Raw genomic sequence first — 22,214 nt, 5'->3', positions numbered from 1 at the left:
GATTAATAATGGCTTGGTTGGTTGATAGTTTGTGTAAATTCCTCAAAACATTTCTATCAGTAAAAGTATTACTGTTTTATCAATAACATATTTATAACAAATTCGACGCCATTTTGTACATAGTGCCTTGTTTTTATTTTAATTTAAGTTTCGGGAAAAAGATCACTTTACGATTGTAAGAGTACATCTGTAACGGAGTTATACATTTTTTAATTTTTTTCTTATCAATTGCCATGTTTTCAACCACAATCTAAATTTCTGTATTTGAGATAATAAGCTGTATAGAATTGTATTGTATTGCATTGCATTGCATTGTATTGTATTGTATTGTGTTGTATTGTATTGTATTGCATTGCCTGCACTGCATTGCATTGCATTGCACTGCATTGCATTGTATTGTATTGTATTGTATTGCATTGCATTGTATTGTATTGTATTGTATTGTATTGTATTGTATTGTATTGTATTGTATTGTATTGTATTGTATTGTATTGTATTGTATTGTATTGATTGTGTTCCTTTTCTGTCACTACATGGTGGATGTAGCTTCTGTGTTTAATTGTTTCTTTTGCAGTTCGGTATATTGGTGAAAGCATTTATTGTTGTTTGGTAAGCTCATTGCGTATAAACACAAACAAACACACACACACACACACACACACACACACACACACACACACACACACACACACAAACACACACACACACACACCATAAACTACCAAATTTCAAATTCAAATGCTTTAATATCAGTTAATTTAAAACAAAACAAACACATTTACATCGAAATTTGACAAAAAGTCAACAGACACACTTCAACAAGTCAAAACGTTTAATCTTATTAGATACTCCCCGGTTGCATACAGATAACATCATTCTCCGGACATTTTCAACGAAAATACGTTGACGAACGTCCGTCGTCTAAAGCAGACGTGCTAACATTTCTTCGCAAACTTGTCGTTGCAGATTATATGCTTCTCATGGCGAGATTTGTTTGCTTTTTTTCTCTCGAGAATTGTCTAGTGTTCTGCCAACTGGAACTGCTGTGAGAGAAGCAAAAATATTAAATATATCCGCGGTAGTAGAGTGAACAGAAAAGACTGATATATTATTACAAAACTTTGATTTGTAAATGTGTGTGATTTTAGTTTTGTCATCTTAAAGGCTGCCATATTCGTAGCGTTCATTAATTATTTCATATTGTTTACATGTGCCAATAATGTTATAAAACTGTCCTAAGGGGATATAATAACGATTGGCTGTAGCTTTCGAACACAGAAAAAAATTATTTCAGTATTGCAAAGTGGTGTTGATAGTGTCCAATGTAAACAGAACGTCTCAAACGCCATCTTTGGTTTACAAAACGTCACGAAGTGACGTCAACGGTCTAAAAATAGCCCAAGTCCTGGAGAACTGTTGCTAAACAATGCAATAAAGAATTAATTATTTCTCGTAATTGGTAAGGGCTTCAAACCTAAAACTTTGCAGGAAGCTTAATTTATACATCCCCGCAACGATGGGAAAAGCCCTGGAAGTAATTAAACTAATTAAATAGGACTATGTCAGCCTTTAAGAAGCAAAGTTTGTGCACTCTTTAGGAGTACTGTACATACTTGAAATATATGAACTTATACAGACTCCTAGCTCCATCCAAATGCTAAAAGGAGACTTAAATGCTGAGCTAGGAGGCTTTGTCGAGTAATGAAATCGTTTCATACGGAACTATGGACAAAAGCTAGGACGGAACTGAACACAATAAATTGACGCAATCGAACAACTTGCATTATACTATTTGAGACAAGAAATAGAAAAAGTGAAGACAATCTTTACACAAAACGTAGAATGGTATACCTTATTACCAAGGTAAAAGCCAAAGCCATCAAACTGACACGTATACATCAACTAAGTATCGCATTACTGAACGTCACAAATACTGATTTTTAACCAAGATTCACGATTGTTCAGATTGGTTAACGTTTGTGCATTAAAATCAAGGACAATTTCAGGAACGTTGTGACTCTTTAAGTCAGTGTCTTGATTTTATGGGTTATATTGTAACTTTCAATTTGATGTCTTTCATCAGAGCAGCTGTATTCAATTATTCACAGTCAAGGAGTGAAATATTCTGCGTACTGCAACTATTGAATCATTGAATCACATTCGAGTTGTCTCATCCGAGAATATTCCTTGTCAGAATCCAGAACTCAATCAGGTTTGATCAAATGTTTGGGAACATAGAGGACTGTCTGTTCCTACGTGTTCATATTTTATGTAAACCTACGCCATTGTCAGAAGGGCATGCACGCAATGTAGGTGCTGTTCTCTCAGTCATAGTCTCAAACAAGTACATACACAAACTTAGTCTCGACAAAAACCACTCTGGTTACATTTATATTCGATCAGCGAAGGATATAATGTACTCTGCTGTCGTTCTGCGGGCTAGTTCTGAGCAGTATATATAGCTGTAGCTTTCAACGAGGTTTGTTTCGTTAGCTCTACTCATTACCCAGAGTAGTAAAGTTGGCAGTCTGCTGAAGCTCAATATCTTGAGGCAAACGAGTTGAGACTCTGAACGGAGTTTGTCTATATAATTATATCATCTGCTCCTTATCCAGAGCATTCATACTGGTAGTCTGCGGTTGTTTATGAAACAAAGTCCCATAGTCTTACAGCTGAAGAAAAATGATCTGATTTGACCCTTCAGCCGTTGTCATGGTCCCGTGGTAGAGAAGAATCAACAGCAGCCACCGAGCAGTCCCACTGAACAATCTGACAGCATTCTTTGGCTGTTGGCAGCGGATGTCAAATCGTGTGCTTCTGGTTGTTCTTCATCTCAAAAGCAAGTGTTTGCTGTTAGTGGTGGGTTTTTTTTCAAACAGTATGTAGCCTTAGTTTGGAACAAGCCACATAGGACTGACAATCGGCTGTTGTTGTAACTGTGCTCCTAACCTCCGGTTATAGAAGTACAGTCTATAACTTGCCGGTTAACTATTCGCAAAGTCTCGAGCAGTCAGCTTACGCAGTCTGCTGTCGTTCTCAAAAGTGTGTTATAAATATGAATACACATACGGTCTTTGTTGGTCGTCGTTTAACTGTAGCCGTAGCCACGTGCCGTGAGGTTGGGCAGTAGGGGAGAGTAGGGCATCAGCGCCACGTTACGGCCAGAAGCAGCAGCTGCAGCAGCAGCATACATGTACCTCATGGAGTTGAAATGCGCTGCGGGGGGCTGGTTAATGGGGGAAAAGGCGGACTTGAACCCCGCAGCGCTGAGGCCCAAGGAGGGAGTCAGGTAGGAGTGGGTCAGCAGACCCCCTGAGGGCAAAGAGGAGGACTGGGAGGTGGTCACGTGACTGGAGGAGAGTCCGCCACCGGGGGGAAGGGTGAGGGGCCTTGGGGCCATGGCGGAGAGGAAGGACTGGGACAGAGAGCGGGGCGGCAGGGCGGCGTGCTGGTTGAGCAGCGTGTCCATGGTGACCAGCAGGTCGTGCTGGCAGCGCTCCAGTGCCGCCTGCAGCGTCTCGCGCTTCACGTGCGGGAAGATCCGACACAGCGTGTCCAGCGGGGCCAGACTTCCTGCACCAACACCACCAGCGCCAGCGGACTCTACTCCACCACCCCGACCTTCTCGGGACTTGCTTTCAGCCTCGCTATAGCTGTCGGACCTGGTTCTCTTTAGGGTGAAGTCGGCGGCAGAACACCCTGCGGAAGATCGCCCGGAGTCGTTCAGCTCTGGGTCACGCTGACCGGGACTTCTGGGCGACCCTGGCCACGAGGAGGGCTTGGGGGAGGCGGAGGAGGGTCTGCCGGAGGGGGAGGGGGTGCTGTGTCTGGATCCATGACGCCTGTGTGACTCTTCTTCTCCCTCTTTCTGCCCACTGCTGCTGGTAATGATGGGGGCAGCGCTGTTACTGTCCTGGCGGCGAAGGCTGAAATCGTAGCCGTGGTGTTGGTGGTGGTGGAGGCTGGGTGGGAGTGGGTGGGGGTGGTCTATTGCGTGGTGATGAGGGTTGTGGTGAGGGTGTCGGTCTGGGGAGGCGCTGTTGGCGTTTCTGGTGAAGTCTCTGTCGTCGCCGTCGACGTCCAGTCGTGCTCGTTTAGCTGTGAAAGAAAAACATATTGATTCAGTTATTTTAGCTGTAGGTTTCAATAGATAGGCCAACAAGTATCAATATAAAGAATCAAAATTGACTAAATGTAAAAAGAAGAAAGAGGAGGAGCAATAGGAGCTTCTTGCGGTGAGATTCAGGACTAATAGTAACAAGCAATATTGATTGTATCCTTAACTATGTCACAAGGGTAAGACAACCCATGTTTGGCTGATGTAGTTGCCCCCGATATCTAGGTGCACGGAAAGAAAATAAATATCTTTTGAAACTCGTTTACTGTTTCACAGCAGAGTATGCCTAACCCAATAGCCGCGAAATAAACTCGTCACCGAGACAAACCAATCAATAATGATATAATGTCGGTGCTTTCCGCACGTCAAATAACCGGAATTACCACAACGGACACGCGCGTTTGTTAGAAGAGCTGCCATTGAATCTCTCGAGTTGTCGTCTGCAAGCTTTCAACCCAAGACTGTTGATAAAACGCAGCCCTTTCCTCCTGCTAACATGATGTTTCACTCACCGAATCGGCTGTATTGTGAACAACCGTGTACGTTGACAAATGGACATATTTGCCGTTTTGTTGAACATTATCACTAAGCTGTTTGTGCGGTAGGTGGGAGTGTTAGGGTTGGGGACTGGGGTGGTGAGGGGGTGCGGGGGGATGGGGAGGGGGGGAGGGTCATGAGAGGGAGCGAGGTGTACATAAGAGGGCAGGGGATGTGTGTGTCTGTGTTTGTGTCTATGTGTTAATTTTCCCCCAGCAATTTTCAGCTTCATCCAATAAAAACAATGAAGACAATGTTGAGAAGTGTTATCCTTATTTCCCTTGTTCTTTATTTTATTTAACACTTTTTTAATACTTCAAAAAGTCGTTTTTAAAATTGTGTGTGTATGTGTGCTATATATAATATTACAGTGGGAAAAACACAATGCCCATAGAAAAAGCTTAATGCCGGCCTAAAAACGCTTTTGGCTGTAGCAAATTATGAGATCAGACACTTTAAGATAAGTTAATAGAAATGCTAGCTTCCGCGGTATTATAGTTTATATAGTGCAACAGTATAAAGTGACTTTTATGTATACATTTCTCTAAGCAGACGCTACATATTTGAATTGTACTGTGTCATAGACATAGTCAGGCAAGAGATCGCCAAACCACTGGGCTGCGTCGTTTCGTTCCTCAACAGTAATGATGAGACAAGAAGGTAGATATATATTTTGATTTTTAGAGTTCTTTATAGTATACGCAATATGCGAATTCCGTCTTAACTTCAGGACATACGCACGTGTATTTCCAATTGCATGATTGGAACTCGCAATTTAAAGTACAACTCCGATGCAGAACTTGAAAAACAAAAAATGTATCAAGACTGTTAATGTCTCACAAGATATTCCGATAAAGGAAAAATAACGCGCAGTAAAATTAACCCCTTTTTTTTTTTTTAATGACAAAACAAAACCAACTAATACATTTCGAATTCTTACCGGTAATTTTCTGTGACTAAAACGTAGAACTCTTTGTCGAGTACAAAGTTTCTTGTCTGCTAACAGAATGTTCTTTCTTTTTTTTTCTCTTTTTATATTTAGTCAAGTTTTGACTAAATATTTTAACATCGAGGGGGAATCGAAACGAGGGTCGTGGTGTATGTGCGTGTGTGTGTGTGTGTGTGCGTGTGTGTGTGTGTGTGTGTAGAGCGATTCAGACTAAACTACTGGACCGATCTTTATGAAATTTGACATGAGAATTCCTGGGTATGAAATCCCCGAACGTTTTTTTCATTTTTTTGATAAATGTCTTTGATGACGTCATATCCGGCTTTTCGTGAAAGTTGAGGCGGCACTGTCACGCCCTCATTTTTCAACCAAATTGGTTCAAATTTTGGTCAAGTAATCTTCGACAAAGCCCGGACTTCGGTATTGCATTTCAGCGTGGTGGCTTAAAAATTAATTAATGACTTTGGTCATTAAAAATCGGAAAATTGTAAAAAAAAATAAAAATTTATAAAACGATTAAAATTTACGTTTATCTTATTCTCCATCATTTGCTGATTCCAAAAACATATAAATATGTTATATTCGGATTAAAAACAAGCTCTGAAAATTAAATATATAAAAATTATTATCAAAATTAAATTGTCCAAATCAATTTAAAAACACTTTCATCTTATTCCTTGTCGGTTCCTGATTCCAAAAACATATAGATATGATATGTTTGGATTAAAAACACGCTCAGAAAGTTAAAACAAAGAGAGGTACAGAAAAGCGTGCTATCCTTCTTAGCGCAACTACTACCCCGCTCTTCTTGTCAATTTCACTGCCTTTGCCATGAGCGGTGGCCTGACGATGCTACGAGTAAAATGGCATTGCGTTCAGTTTCATTCTGTGAGTTCGACAGCTACTTGACTAAATATTGTATTTTCGCCTTACGCGACTTGTTTTTTCTGTATGTGAGTAATACTAACATGCCTTGGAGAAATTCATCTTGAATGGGTGTTTGTTTTAACTTATTATTGCTAATACTTTTTGAGTTTTTAATGTGTATTGTGTGAAGAATTCTTCCTTATAATGTAATCTGAAGGTATTGATTACTGGAATATCTGTTAGTTTCTTATGTCTTTGCTTTGGTTCAAAGTTTTCCCACAAGAATTTTCCGGGGATGGAAAAGGGGGAGTATGCATTATAGCATTATCTTCTTAATCTATCCTCAGATTTTTCAGACAATCAGCGTAGCATCTGCTTCACGTACAGAGATGAACAGATGGAATTTAAAACACAATTATCAGGAAAGGACAAATCCATAAGCGAAAATAAAAAGTCGCAATTTGTTTGCAAACCGAAGGGTTCATTAAAACAATACCCTGACTTATCCGACAAGGTAAGCGTGTTAGTTTGATTCCAACCAACTGAGATTTTTTGTTATGGAAACCAAAGTCTTTCTTGTTGTTCTCTGAATAAACGCCGTGAGCATATCTTTCTTCAAATAAAACAAACCAACGTTTTTTTTACGGAATACTTCTTTGTTCAAAATATCTTGTTGTCTTCAACTTTAGTCTGTTTGTCTTATTGGCTCACGTAAGTGTAGCCTATGCGATGCTAACTTCTGTCTGTCTGTGCGTGCGTGCGTGCGTGCGTGCGTGCGTGCGTGCGTGCGTGCGTGCGTGCGTGCGTGCGTGCGTGCGTGCGTGCGTATGTATGTATGTATGTATGTATGTATGTCTGTGGTAGAAACTTTAACATTTGACTGAACACCGAAATACTAATTTTACTTGGTTATTATTGAAGCAATGATCAACAATTCGTCGGCACGTATGTAGTTAAAGTGTGTATCCAAAGAAAACGGGTGGTGGGGTTTTTTTTTGTTTTTTTTTGGGGGGGGGGGGTAAAAACAGCTGACTGGTTTGTGTCGTGTGTGGTATGTAGACCAGGTCAGGGGTCAAGGTTAGGTCAGATCGCGTGAAGGATTGTGGTATAGATACAGTTATCATCGAGCTGCAGTTCGCCGATTCGGAGAAGACGACTCATGATTTCACATTGTTCGGTTTCGTAGCTCCAAAAAAATAGATAAAGAAGATACCAAAGGAGATTTCATACAGGTTAATCTGCACAGCGTGTTTCCAGTGTCTGCGCGAGGAAGCGCTGTCGAAAGCGCAGTGTCGATCTGGCCATCTGGCAGTCGTGTCCCCGTAAGTAGGCCACAGACAGACAGATCTAGATCTAGTGTCTCGCACTCTTGCACCGTATCACTTATGCTTACTGTGTGTGTGTATGTGTGACGGAGTGATTGAGTTTGTGTAACTGTTTGTCGATTTTTTACGTGAGCCGTGAAGGCTTCGCCTCTTGTTTTCTTCTTTCTTTGGTGCCCTTGTGTAACTTTGAAACAGAATTGCACTATTCAAAAAAGCAATGCACGCTTCAATGTAATCTTAATCTGGCGCTTGTTTATAACGCTGTCCTTTAATGCCGTTCCCATGACTCGACGGGTCAAGACAAAAACGAAGCGGTCGGCGTTCACGGCTTTTCAATGTGAAAAAACAACAGCGACACAGAAACTCAATGAAAAGGCATAGGTTGACAGACACCACAGTATCTGTATCAAAACCTACCGGTATAAAATTACCTGTGAGAAAGGCCCGTGTTTGCCTGGATTAGCGCTATGTTTACGCTCAGGATGTGGTCGCGGCGACAGAATGAGTGCGGATGTTACCCATACAAACGTCGGATCGACAACCAGGGGAAACACAAGCATTGCTTAGGATTTTCTTGGCGCCCAATGAATAATGTTCATAAATTATGCTCACAACAGTTTGTCGGCAATAATGTTAAATTTAAACTGAAGTCATACAAGAAAATCCCCATGTTTTTTGTATGATTGTGATGAAAGGGATGAATAAAATTAGCTTGCCTGCTTGTTGTTGTTGTTGTTGTTGTTGTTGTTGTTGTTGTTGTTGTTGTTTGTAATGACGACGACGGGTGTCAGTTAATCTAACGAAATACAAACCTCTCCACTTTGTAACGAAATGTAAGGTTTGAACATACTTCGCGATTTTTCTGCGATACAAAAAACAAACATTTCTGCTTACTTCATGCAATTGCAAATGTTTTAAAAGGCTATCAGAAATATGTGTGTGTGTGGGGGGGGGGCGGGAGGAGCAACTACATTGGCAAAAGCGTATTGAAACTTGACACCGAAAACTACATTTGTTTGCGTAGAAAAGGGAAGAATCTCAGAGAGAAAGAAAAACAGCAGCAGCAACAACAACGACAATAAAAACAACAACACAAGAACAACGACGATGACAACAGCAGCGACAACAATAACTAGTCAAACACATTTAAACATTCACAAAGGACAACCGCACATCCAGCGAAAACGACCCCGAAAAGCCATACCGGTTGTAAGGACGTTAAAAAAACCAATAGTCCTGCTAAAACGCAGCTGACGCACGCGAACGACACAAACAAAACCAGCACAGAGACAATTACACTAAAAAGAGAAAACCAGGTACTCACGATAAGGTGTCCAGTCCGACGAGGGAGGTGAACCGTGTCTGGTCAATGGCGAGGACGCTCCATGCCCTGGAGGACTGCTGCATCCCATCTTCTCACCGCCGTCCTTGCCCACATTCCCCTGTGGATGACGTAGCTCCGTGACGTCACCGTTGGCGCCGATGACGTCAGGACCGGGCTTCATGTAGGACTTGACCTCCGGGTAGAGCTCGACGCACGTGGGGTTGACCTGCAGGAGGCCGTTGGGTCCGTAGAGCAGCCCCAGCTCCCTGGCCTCGTTCTCTTCCTGAGCTTGCTGTCTCCGCAGCGCCACCTGGGCCGCCATCACTCTCTGCCTCTCCGCTATCAGGGTGCACTTGGCGCACACACAGTCCCGCCATCGGCAGTAGCGCTTGTGGCCTTTCAGGGCCGACACCACCCCGTGGTTGCGGCACCGGGCGCACTTAGGGGTGCGGGGGTAGCGGTCTGAAGACCTTAGGAACAGGGAGGTTGAACCGCCGTCATGGCCCGAAGCGCGGTCATCTTCCGAACCACTCATCCTGTGTATTGGTGTGTGGGAACGTTCTTCACCAGAGAATCCTCAAACTGAAGTCGGATAAGTTCTCCTTCGAACACTCCAAATGTCAGAACAACCAAAAAATCACAAACTAACGTTCACCTTTGAGCATCAAAGGTCCTTATGGTTCAGCACAACACCCCTATGTAACCTTGTTTTCAGGATAAGCCTTCTGTCATAATCTTCCAAACTACGCTTACGTTAAAGTGTGTAGGTTACAACTGTTCCATGGTGTTGAAGTCCCTGCGTACGGCAAGAATAATTATGTTGAATCCAAAATACAGCTTTTTGTTCAGTCTTGTTAAGTCACAGGTAATCTAATTATCAGCACAGATTATTCTCGTTAAAATGTCACCATATTTAACGAGCGGCAAGCAAACTCCAATAAAGCACAATCAGAATGAAGTATTGAGTGAGCGCCCGAAGTCCCAATATACAACAGTGTCACAGCTTACAGTGTAGATCAGCTGATCCCTGTATTCCGCAGACCAGCAACACCGATATCTCAGTGTGCTCACGGGAGTGACAAAAGTTATAAAGTCCTCGAGCCAAACCAGCAACCTGACTTTTTATCCCGTCCTCTCTCGCTCTGTCTCTCTCGCTCTGTCGTTCTCTCGCGGCGTCGCTGTAGCTGACAAGGCTAAGAAAGCAAGTGATTAGGATTCAGTTATCAGCCACCGAGACAGCGCCCGTCTGTCACCAGGCAAGTCACTCACCGCTTGGACTGTCCTCACACCTTGCTGCGATACACTAGCTCTGTGTGGCTGCCACGCCCTAAGTCCCGCCTCTTTGTGTTTTAGCCCCGCCCCTTTTCGTTCTGAGAGGCAGTTGGAAAAATCGATATTCTGCCGTGGAAGTGCCTGACACATCTTATACAGTTTTCGCTTTGCCTTATCGTGTCTTTTTACGCCAGTTCTTTTTACTTGCTGTCGACTCTCCTCTGGAGGTTTACGTTCAGTGTCGCCTGCAGTAGACTTTATTGTATAAAAGAAACTTCCGATGTTCTTGGTACTGTTGTAAACTGTAAATGGTATAGTCTGTTTATCTCGATAGAGACTGACTCAAAATTTGGCCAAACATTTATTCCTTCTTTGCTCTTTGCCCTGACTTAATTATTATTGCACAACTGTAAGTTTAAACGGTGTTTTTTTCTCTCAAAATGTTTTATTCGGGAAATTTGTTAACATTATGTCATGCAATGCACAGAACATAATGTTATTATGCATACGACGGAAAAAGACATGTTTAATACAATAGGCACGCAATGGTGACAGATACTGCTCAACAAAGGTGTAATATGATACCCACTTTAGTATATTTGTTTTGCTGTGTTTCTGAGTTTGTTGTTTTCGTGTGGATAGGTGATAATAGCTATAAGCCTACCATTTAGTCCAGTGAGGTTACCCTCATTGAAATACAAGTTGCTTTCTCCCTGCTACCCCTTTTCCCCCTGCGTGTGTGTGTTTATGTTATCCATGCCCTGGGAGTTTTGCAATGAAATTGGGATCTTAATTGTGTGCATTTGTGCGCAAATGGAGAGTCTGCAGGAAGCTGAATCTGGAAAATAAATACCTCGCCGAACACGGGATTCGAACCCACCCCGATAGCGACTAACGCGCTTTTCCCCCGCTCCGTTTAAGATACCGAAACCTAAAACTTGTGTTTGTAAGAGAGCAATTCAGTTTATTTCGTCAGTCAAATGTGACTTCTCAGTATTGAAACTAAGTGTATGTGTTACTTATGACGAGCAAGGTTTGAATGTATAATCGCTTTCTTTTTTCTATTAATTTGTCCATTAATCTGAGAACATGTTTGCACCATCTGATAACAAATGACAAACAGTAAGTACGTTTGAAGAAGTAACCAACTACTCGTATGTAAATTTAGTTCATACAGCCAAGTTGAGCAGACTATTCGGCAAAACTAGCGTTTATCATTACAGAAGCGTTATAAGTATTAGTCTGTGAATATAACTAAACTTTGGAAAAGAACCTTCATTAAAATAGCGAACAAAGGTTAGAATTAAAAGTAAAGCTGTACCAGAAGAAATGACATTATTTCAGGCCGTTCAACTTGATTTAGTACTAAAACAAACAAACAAACAAACAAACAAACCCCCCCAAAAAAAAAATTGCGTGTCATTCGCCGTTTGCAATTAAGTTCTGCAAAATATTTATCAATGAGCCAAATGTCAGAATTACGTTCAAGTAAATACATGTCCATTGATGTAATGACATGGGTTTGGTTCTCTAACTAACGAACTGAAACTAATGGCAATGCATATAAGCAACTAAATACCTCACGTAAGAAAAAACAAGTCGCGTAAGGCGAAAATACAATATTTAGTCAAGTAGCTGTCGAACTCACAGAATGAAACTGAACGCAATGCCATTTTACTCGTAGCATCGTCAGGCCACCGCTCATGGCAAAGGCAGTGAAATTGACAAGAAGAGCGGGGTAGTAGTTGCGCTAAGAAGGATAGCACGCTTTTCTGTACCTCTCTTTGTTTTAACTTTCTGAGCGTGTTTTTAATCCAAACATATCATATCTATATGTTTTTGGAATCAGGAACCGACAAGGAATAAGATGAAAGTGTTTTTAAATTGATTTGGACAATTTAATTTTGATAATAATTTTTATATATTTAATTTTCAGAGCTTGTTTTTAATCCGAATATAACATATTTATATGTTTTTGGAATCAGCAAATGATGGAGAATAAGATAAACGTAAATTTTAATCGTTTTATAAATTTTTATTTTTTTTTACAATTTTCCGATTTTTAATGACCAAAGTCATTAATTAATTTTTAAGCCACCACGCTGAAATGCAATACCGAAGTCCGGGCTTTGTCGAAGATTACTTGACCAAAATTTGAACCAATTTGGTTGAAAAATGAGGGCGTGACAGTGCCGCCTCAACTTTCACGAAAAGCCGGATATGACGTCATCAAAGACATTTATCAAAAAAATGAAAAAAACGTTCGGGGATTTCATACCCAGGAATTCTCATGTCAAATTTCATAAAGATCGGTCCAGTAGTTTAGTCTGAATCGCTCTACACACACACACACACACACGCACACACACACACACGCACGCACATACACCACGACCCTCGTTTCGATTCCCCCTCGATGTTAAAATATTTAGTCAAAACTTGACTAAATATAAAAATGGGAAAAAAAGAGTATGGCAATTATATTGATGTCAGAGTAAAGCATGAAATCTTACAACAAAACCATTGGTGTCACAGTTGTGGCAACAAAAGCAATAACAACAGAGCAGCGAACAAACAAAGATTCAATGCCTGGCCACATTTTGACCCTACATTTCTTTAATGCAATGTTTCTGTTAAGCGCTATGTGATTATGGTAGTCTACAGAGACTTCAGTTCTCTGTGTTCCACGTGCTTTTTGTGTGTGCTTCGTTCCACTTTTCCCCCACTGACAGCAGTGGAACTTGCCGGCATTAGCTGGATTCCAGATTCAATTTCCTAAAAAATCAACCGGGTTCTGTCGAGTCTTGCAGAGGTGAGCCTCATTGTTTTGTTCATAAATTGTATAATATTACACCGTCATAAAAAAAATAGATAAACACGCTAGAGTACAGACAGATCTATGAGTCACCAGCAATTCACCTGTCCATCGACAAATAATACACACACGCCAACCGCACATATAATTATAATTATATACATTTCCCTTTGCGACGCACCTGTCTGGCCGAGACTACAAAGTTGCCGTCCTGGTTCGATGCTAAAGAATGCAAGCTCAGACGCTTCCCAGGATGCAAAGCAGAGTATTTCCGGATCCTTTCTACTGAAAATTGACACAACTTGGGCTGTTTTCGGGGCATAAATTACGTGGGACACAACGGCAGTATTTGAACAGTTGCGAAAGGAGAAGGATTTATTCTCTGAATCTTTTGTAAAGTAGCCGAATAGTAGATCAGTTTTGTTTGGCCAGCAGAAATCGATGAAAGTATCACGTGACCTCAACATCGATTTCAGCCCGTTTCCGGTCAGCTAGCCTGCTGAGCAGTCGTCACTCCTGTCTCATTTTTAGGCGCACAGTCCCCCATGTGAAAAGCCTTCCGCTCACCCCGCAGATCTGGCCAGGCTTTGTTTGACATGGGGTAAAGGTCATCCGTCTTCTTGGGCACATGCCAACAAATCAACAGCCTAACTGCTTCCTGTGCAGATTTGGAATTTGTGTGCGTGAGTATTTCTTAAAGAAATTTGGTTGTACATAAACCTCCACTCTGCACAAAAAGCAGCCCGGCTGTTGATTGTTGGTGCCCCAGGCTGTTGATTGTTGGTGCCCCAGGCTGTTGATTGTTGGTGCCCCAGGCTGTTGATTGTTGGTGTCCCAGACTGTTGATTGTTGGTGCCCCAGACTGTTGATTGTTGGTGTCCCAGACTGTTGATTGTTGGTGCCCCAGGCTGTTGATTGTTGGTGCCCCAGACTGTTGATTGTTGGTGCCCCAGGCTGTTGATTGTTGGTGCCCCAGGCTGTTGATTGTTGGTGCCCCAGACTGTTGATTGTTGGTGCCCCAGACTGTTGATTGTTGGTGCCCCAGGCTGTTGATTGTTGGTGTCCCAGACTGTTGATTGTTGGTGCCCCAGACTGTTGATTGTTGGTGCCCCAGGCTGTTGATTGTTGGTGACCCAGGCTGTTGATTGTTGGTGCCCCAGGCTGTTGATTGTTGGTGCCCCAGACTGTTGATTGTTGGTGCCCCAGGCTGTTGATTGTTGGTGTCCCAGACTGTTGATTGTTGGTGTCCCAGACTGTTGATTGTTGGTGCCCCAGGCTGTTGATTGTTGGTGCCCCAGGCTGTTGATTGTTGGTGTCCCAGACTGTTGATTGTTGGTGCCCCAGGCTGTTGATTGTTGGTGCCCCAGGCTGTTGATTGTTGGTGCCCCAGGCTGTTGATTGTTGGTGCCCCAGACTGTTGATTGTTGGTGTCCCAGGCTGTTGATTGTTGGTGCCCCAGGCTGTTGATTGTTGGTGCCCCAGACTGTTGATTGTTGGTGTCCCAGACTGTTCATTGTTGGTGCCCCAGGCTGTTGATTGTTGGTGACCCAGGCTGTTGATTGTTGGTGTCCCAGGCTGTTGATTGTTGGTGCCCCAGGCTGTTGATAGTTGGTGTCCCAGACTGTTGATTGTTGGTGTCCCAGACTGTTGATTGTTGGTGTCCCAGGCTGTTGATTGTTGGTGACCCAGGCTGTTGATTGTTGGTGTCCCAGACTGTTGATTGTTGGTGTCCCAGACTGTTGATTGTTGGTGCCCCAGGCTGTTGGTTGTTGGTGCCCCAGGCTGTTGATTGTTGGTGCCCCAGGCTGTTGATTGTTGGTGCCCCAGGCTGTTGGTTGTTGGTGCCCCAGGCTGTTGATTGTTGGTGCCCCAGACTGTTGATTGTTGGTGCCCCAGGCTGTTGATTGTTGGTGCCCCAGGCTGTTGATTGTTGGTGTCCCAGACTGTTGATTGTTGGTGTCCCAGACTGTTGATTGTTGGTGTCCCAGGCTGTTGATTGTTGGTGACCCAGGCTGTTGATTGTTGGTGTCCCAGACTGTTGATTGTTGGTGTCCCAGACTGTTGATTGTTGGTGCCCCAGGCTGTTGGTTGTTGGTGCCCCAGGCTGTTGATTGTTGGTGCCCCAGGCTGTTGATTGTTGGTGCCCCAGGCTGTTGGTTGTTGGTGCCCCAGGCTGTTGATTGTTGGTGCCCCAGGCTGTTGATTGTTGGTGCCCCAGGCTGTTGGTTGTTGGTGCCCCAGGCTGTTGATTGTTGGTGCCCCAGACTGTTGAATGTTGGTGCCCAAGTGGAGGTATGGGCTGAGGTGCACGAGAAAGCTACCACCTCAACGGGAGCCAGCCGTGGAGCCGGATTAGTTGAAATCACACACCACACCGCGGCCGTCTCCCGTTGGGGTGGGGGGGGGGGGGTTAACTTTCTCGGGCACCGCATCTTTGGTCTCATTTCATGTATACACAGGGCTCCGCACGGACGCCCCTCCTAGTGCGTCCCGGAACCCCCACTTTAAAATGTTAGAGGGTCCATGGAACCCCACTGTCCCAAGGGACCAAAAGCCAAAATGTCCCAGTGTACTTATAAAACATTGTGGTCACGTATAGTGTACTGCGAAGAGTCGAATGCAGTCTGAAAATGGTGTCTACGGTACGGACGATAAAGGAAATTAAGTGCGTCCTTGGACCCGCTCTTTTAAAATCTAGTGCGTCCAGGGAGCCCCTCCATATATTTCTAGTGCGTGTTTTCGGCTTCTAGTGCGTGTAGGACGCAGGGACGCGCACTATGGGGAGCCGGCCATGAATTACAAAAGCCTTGCCAGATCCGAGATGATGAGCCGAATCGTTGACCTGGGAAGTAATGTGCCTTTAAACAAAAGGCATCATCATGAAGTGCCTCTGTGGAAACAGTGTAAGATGAAGGATTTACGAATTCGATACGCTTTCGTTGATAGGGATCGGTTGTCTGAGTCAGAAATGTGATGATCGATGTCAGAGAAATAAGTAAAAGTAATAAACCAGTGAACGAAGTTTTGCTAGCTCTGATTATTACGATTTTGATATTTTGAACATTTCAAAAGACAGAACCTATAGAAAGTGACTGATTATTCAGTCGGATAGGCTACGTTTGGTAATTTGATCAAGACACTGTAGACGTTGGCTTAATGTCTAGTTTTAACCAATTCAGTTAACAAATTGAGATTTATGTTTTAAAAAAACACCACACAAAAACGCAGACAAAATCAAGTGAGTGTTTCCAGTCGAACTGTTTTCACCATACACGTTTTCATAACAGACTCACGTTTTCCACGTAAAACGAAGGGTTGAGCTTGGGAAAAGATGGCATCTTTTCGAGTCGTATCTCGATCTCTAATCATTAGATGCTGGATTTATCTTGGCCTTCTATATACGTACAGTCAGCCAATAGAGTTTCTTTAAACTAGACGTCTATCTACCTGACATAATTCACTCTTGAAGCAGTACAGTAAATGAGGTTAAATACCCCATAATGTTTCCAAAATAGGATCTCAAGTTACCACAAAACCTATATCCAGTGACAAAAAAGGCAGCTGCAGAGTCTTGGTTAACAGTTACTACATTACTCGCTCCCTTACGTGTTCACACCTCCACACGACTAACCGCACCGAGAGGTAACGTTTACGAGCAGATAGATATTTTTTTGGTTATCATGGGTTTTATGAATTTTCTTCTCTTATTCTTTTATAATTATTAATTAATGACCTATATGTGCTGATGACCAATTTAATTTCCTTTGTTGGATCAATAAAATGTTATGAGTTATGAGTTATGAGTTATGAATCTTCAGCAGAAGTGGCAGATGTCTTTTGACAACGATACTCTATCTATTACTTAAAGGCACTGTCATTCTCGTCAAAACAGTTCTGCTCAGTGTGTCAGATCTACTAGCTCAGGCTTTTAGACGGGATGAGACCATCCCTCCACTTGAGTTGGTCACATAGCCCCCAAAAATGGACTCCAAATTGCTCTCTGTGCACAGTTGTCATTTTTCTTTTTGATGAATTAATGTCGTAAGAGCCACACAAAACAATATACGGCCCCATAATGCTTCCTTCGCTGTCTTTGTCCTCTGTTGGATGAGAAGGGCACCTGATTCACAGTTCAAATATGTGCACAATTCCTAATTCGAATGTGTTATTGGTGATGGGATTAATCCGTGTGTGTGTGTTTGTTTGTGTGTGTGTGTGTGTGTGGTTGTGGGGGGGGGGTTAATCTGTGTGTCTGTGTGTGTGTGTCTGTTTGTGCGTTCGTGTGCCTGTGTGTCTTTGTGTCTGTGTGTGTCCATGTTTGTGTGTCTGTATGTGTTTCTCTGTGTGTGTCTGAGTCTGTGCGTTGTGCGTGCGCGTGTCTGTGTGTGTGTGTGCGCGTGCGTGCATGCGTGCGTGCGTGCGTGCGTGCGTGCGTGTGTGTGTGTGTGTGTGTGCAAGCACCATGGTTAAAGACAAGGAGCCAAGCCTGGTGTAATCTTTCTTGCTGCAATTTTATGTTTAATACGAGGCTCTGTTAAGCCTCGTGCTCAAATTGTGCAAGTGATATGCATTCGACGTGAAACAGAGCAGCCCTTTTATCATCCAGTCAATATTTGTTGTCTTGAATTTTCCCCTGCGCCGCATGCAGCTGTAACTTTTTCTCTCAGTTTTTTTTTATGGTTTGATGTTATGGCTTTCTTTGTACTTTCTGACACAAGTTTGACATCATAATTCAACAGTCGACACAAAGAAAGCCATATTTTGATTGTCTGTTATGTGGGAAGTTAAGATGGGGTGTACAAACAATGACAAGATTTCATCTCTTGCTGTTGGAACAAGGCTTGCACTCTTTATGGAGTCAGTGAACATGATTAGATCTCAGCACACATATAAGCCAGGGTGCATTTGTTACATCAAGATTTGTATTAAATGTGAAACTGAAAGCATGCAAGCTTGCATGTCGCTGTCAGGGAGTTGTGTGAAATTTAACGATTGTTCGTTATATAGCCTTGCTTCATTGTTTCTTTTGTTGCTTTGTGAAATTATGAGCCAATTAGAAAATAAATCTATGCCCAGCAGCAGCCCCTGTGAAAAGATCCTCTTTTGATAAAATGGACGTGTGTCAACATTTCGGGAAGTAATACACTCCAGCAGCAAATGATACAACCGTTTTGATCAAAGAATGTGCCGTAACTTCCTGGGCTGGGGTGCACGAAGCAAAACTTGGTGCCACCCAACTGGATGGGAACAAGCCGCGGGATCTGACTGGTTGTAATCACAACAAATCTGAGTTTAAACCAATCCGACCCCGTGGTTGGTTCCCGCCCATTTGGGTGGCACCCAGTTTCGCCTCGTGTACCTCGTCCCTGGCCTTCATTGTTTTCTTCCTTCGCTCTTTTAATCCCACCTTCCTTTTTTTTCTATTTTTCTTCTTTTGGTTCCCTGTTTCGTTTATTCATTTCTTCTTTCATTCTTTTCCAGCTTCTGATTTCCTGATCCCCCTTTTTTTTTCTTTTTTTCTCCCCTCCTTTTTTTTGTTCTGTCCTTCCTTCCTTCCTTCCTTCCTTCCTTCCTTCCTTCCTTCCTTCCTTCCTTCCTTCCTTCCTTCCTTCCTTCCTTCCTTCCTTCCTTTCTGAGCTCTTGGTTTCCTTGCCCCTTTCTTTCTCTCCGTTCTTCCTTCTTCGAACCATCCTTCTTTTGGGTTCTTAGTGTTCTAGATGCACGGACGTGTAGCAAAGACCTGTACGCGTATGTGTAGATATTGCGTCACCCGTGACTCACTTTTTTTCTCAAATGTTCCAAATCCTACGTTGTTTTGCTCCCACCAAGACTGCAGATCTTGGCAAACGCGTGACGTAAAACATAAATTTGATGACGTTACCCGTACACGTTCCCGTACACATCTAGATCTTACTAGTTCAAACACCGCCAACAATAACGTTTCTCCAATACCCGCTGTCCAGGGTAACTCTTCTCGATTACCTCCAGACATATGCAAGGCATCTTCCTGTCTATCCCCAGATATATACAATTAAGGCATCTTCTCGACTACCTCCAGAAATATACAAGGCATCTTAATTCTTGTCTACCTCCAGATATATACAAGACATCTTCTTGTCTACCCCCAGATAGATACAAGGAATCTTCTTGTCTTCATCCAGATATATACAAGGCATCTTCTTGTCTACCCCCAGATATATACAAGGCAGCTTCTTGTCTACCCCCAGATATATACAAGGCATCTTCTTGTCTACCCCCAGATGTATACGAGGCATCTTCTTGTCTACCTCCAGATATATACAAGGCATCTTCTTGACTACCTCCAGAAATATACAAGGCATCTTCTTGTCTACCCCAGATATATACAAGGCATCTTCTTGTCTACATCCAGATATATACAAGGCATCTTCTTGTCTACCCTCAGATATATACAAGGCATCTTCTTGTCTACATCCAGATATATACAAGGCATCTTCTTGTCTACATCCAGATATATACAAGGCATCTTCTTGTCTACATCCAGACATATACAAGGCATCTTCTCGACTACAACCTGATTATATGCAATTAAGGCTTCTTCTTTTCTACCTCCAGATGCGGTACTCTGGGTCTGTACAAGCCAGTGTGGTATTCTGAGTTTTACTGTGTGCTAGTGTTGTATTCTGAGCTTCCCTGCATTCTTTCTTTCTTTTCTTTCTTTATTTGGTGTTTAACGTCGTTTTCAACCGTTCAAGGTTATATCGCGACGGGGAAAGGGGGAGGATGGGATAGAGCCACTTGTTAATTGTTTCTTGTTCACAAAAGCACAAATAAAAAAATTGCTCCAGGGACTTGCAACGTAGTACAATATATGACCTTACTGGGAGAATGCAAGTTTCCAGTACAAAGGACTTAACATTTCTTTCATACTGCTTGACTAAAATCTTTACAAACATTGACTATATTCTATAGAAGAAACACTTAACAAGGGTAAAAGGAGAAACAGAATCCGTTAGTCGCCTCTTATGACATGCTGGGGAGCATCGGGTAAATTCTTCCCCCTAACCCGTTCCCTGCATGCCGATGTGCAATTTTGTTTAAACATTTGTAAACGTTTTTTTTTTCAATTTTTTTTATTTTTTATTTTTTTTATTGTTTGTTTTGTTGTATTACAAGAGGAAGCATATGGGTATGCTGTACATCAACCCAGAAGATGTACCAATGCTGTGGGTGCCATTTACCGTGCCAATATCTGTGATGTTATTCATTTGTTCAAGCCATTGAACTTTTATCTGGCGACTGTGACTACATGTGCAGCACATTGATAACATCTACATCACTCTATAGATCCAACTGTTCAAACAATTCAGATAAAGCAGTATTGTTGACTGTTTCATCCATGACAGTAACAGCTGCTGGCCTCGTGTTTTGTTTTCGAATTTCAGAAATCAAAAAGAATAAAAACCCATCTTTTATGTGCATGAAGCGCTGTTGAGGTGTTGAGCTTTTTTTTGTATATACTGATAAGAGCTTTACATAAATGTCGATCTTTTGTGGTTTGAGTGACACAACATTAACAAGCAATAGAACGCACTTTTAAATCTGCAGATATAACTAGATATCTAGTCTTAACTGCTCACATCAGTGAAAAGCTATTCTCATACATTCTTTAAACTGTGTGTGTGTGTGTGTGTGTGTGTGTGTGTGTGTGTGTGTGTGTGTGGATGTGTGCGTGCGTGCGTGCGTGCGTGCGTGCTTGTGTGTGTGTGTGGATGTGTGCGTGCGTGCGTGTGTTTGTGTGTGTGTGTGTGTGTGTGGCGCGTGTGTGTGTGTGTGTGTGACGTGTGTGTGTGTGTGTGTGGATGTGTGCGTGCGTGCGTGCGTGTGTGTGTGTGTGTGTGTGTGTGTGTGTGTGTGACGTGTGTGTGTGTGTGTGTGTGTGTGTGTGTGACGTGTGTGTGTGTGTGCGTGTGTGTGTGTATGTGTGTGTGGATGTGTGCTAGGGGGTGCGTGCGTGCGTGTGTGTGTGTGTGCGTGCGTGCGTTCGTGTGTGTGTGTTTGTGTGTGTGTGTGTGTGTGTGTGTGTGTGTGTGTGTGTGTGTGTGTGTGTGTGTGTAACCACCAACCGACGTACATACAAATGTGGTCATTATAGACGGGTGGTCACGATGGAAAGGGGATAAATGCATATATAGAAAACAAACTCATTTGGCCTCCCTTGGGGTGGTCGCGTTGGGCAGGTGGTCGTTATCGAGAGGTTTTCATCAGGGCAGGTGCCCCGGTAGTAGCAGCAGCAGCATGGGCATCAGCAGTAGCAGCAACAGCAGAAGCAGCCGTAGTAATTGTAGAAGTAGCATCAACAGCAGTGTTAGTAGTATCATACGATTGTAGTGTCAGTAATAGTAAACGATTGCATCATTAGTAATAGTAAACGATTGCTAAGTGCTGCTGTTACTGTGGCTGACAGTAATACTAATCTACGTATCTTTGTTTCAAGCAGTGACACGTACGTTTTAAATTCATAACAAAACAGGCCACGTTTCACGGCCAGTGAAGTTATCGATAGCATGTTAGGATCACGTGATTATGATTAATGATAAATAAGCTTGTGACGTCTTTTCTGATCTCTCTTTCTTGTATTCTCGTTTTTCTCTTGTTTAGTTTCTTCTTCTCTTTTTTCTTTTTTTCTTTTTATATTTAGTCAAGTTTTGACTAAATATTTTAACATCGAGGGGGAATCGAAACGAGGGTCGTGGTGTATGTGCGTGTGTGCGTGTGTGCGTGTGTGCGTGTGTGTGTGTGTCTGTGTGTGTGTGTAGAGCGATTCAGACTAAACTACTGGACCGATCTTTATGAAATTTGACATGAGAGTTCCTGGGTATGAAATCCCCGAACGTTTTTTTCATTTTTTTGATAAATGTCTTTGATGACGTCATATCCGGCTTTTCGTGAAAGTTGAGGCGGCACTGTCACGCCCTCATTTTTCAACCAAATTGGTTGAAATTTTGGTCAAGTAATCTTCGACGAAG

At 42.7% G+C, this 22,214-nt stretch overlaps 1 protein-coding gene across 1 annotated transcript; it reads right to left on the bottom strand.

Moving 5' to 3' along the window:
• Window positions 1-726: 726 nt before the first annotated feature.
• LOC138967089 (doublesex- and mab-3-related transcription factor A2-like) lies at window positions 727-10,353 on the bottom strand. Its single transcript, XM_070339573.1, has 2 exons — window positions 9,120-10,353; window positions 727-4,098 (listed from the first exon to the last, which is right to left on the bottom strand). Exons 1-2 carry the CDS (start codon window positions 9,652-9,654, stop codon window positions 3,089-3,091), a joined length of 1,545 nt encoding a protein of 514 aa, XP_070195674.1. The 5' UTR covers window positions 9,655-10,353; the 3' UTR covers window positions 727-3,088.
• Between the last annotated feature and the right edge of the window lie 11,861 nt (window positions 10,354-22,214).

Source organism: Littorina saxatilis, linkage group LG5, assembly GCF_037325665.1.
Source record: "Littorina saxatilis isolate snail1 linkage group LG5, US_GU_Lsax_2.0, whole genome shotgun sequence".
Classification (NCBI taxonomy): domain Eukaryota; kingdom Metazoa; phylum Mollusca; class Gastropoda; order Littorinimorpha; family Littorinidae; genus Littorina; species Littorina saxatilis.
Note: the sequence above shows the minus strand (reverse complement) of the source record. Positions and strands in the feature narration are given on the sequence as shown.

What these genes read in the sequence shown, in the direction of transcription:
- LOC138967089 (XM_070339573.1), bottom strand. Translation starts at nt 9,654, where the DNA reads ATGAGTGGTTCGGAAGATGACCGCGCTTCGGGCCATGACGGCGGTTCA. An exon ending in GTCGGACTGGACACCTTATC is followed by an intron (nt 4,099 to 9,119) that starts GTGAGTACCTGG and finishes TTTCTTTCACAG; the next exon opens with CTAAACGAGCACGACTGGAC.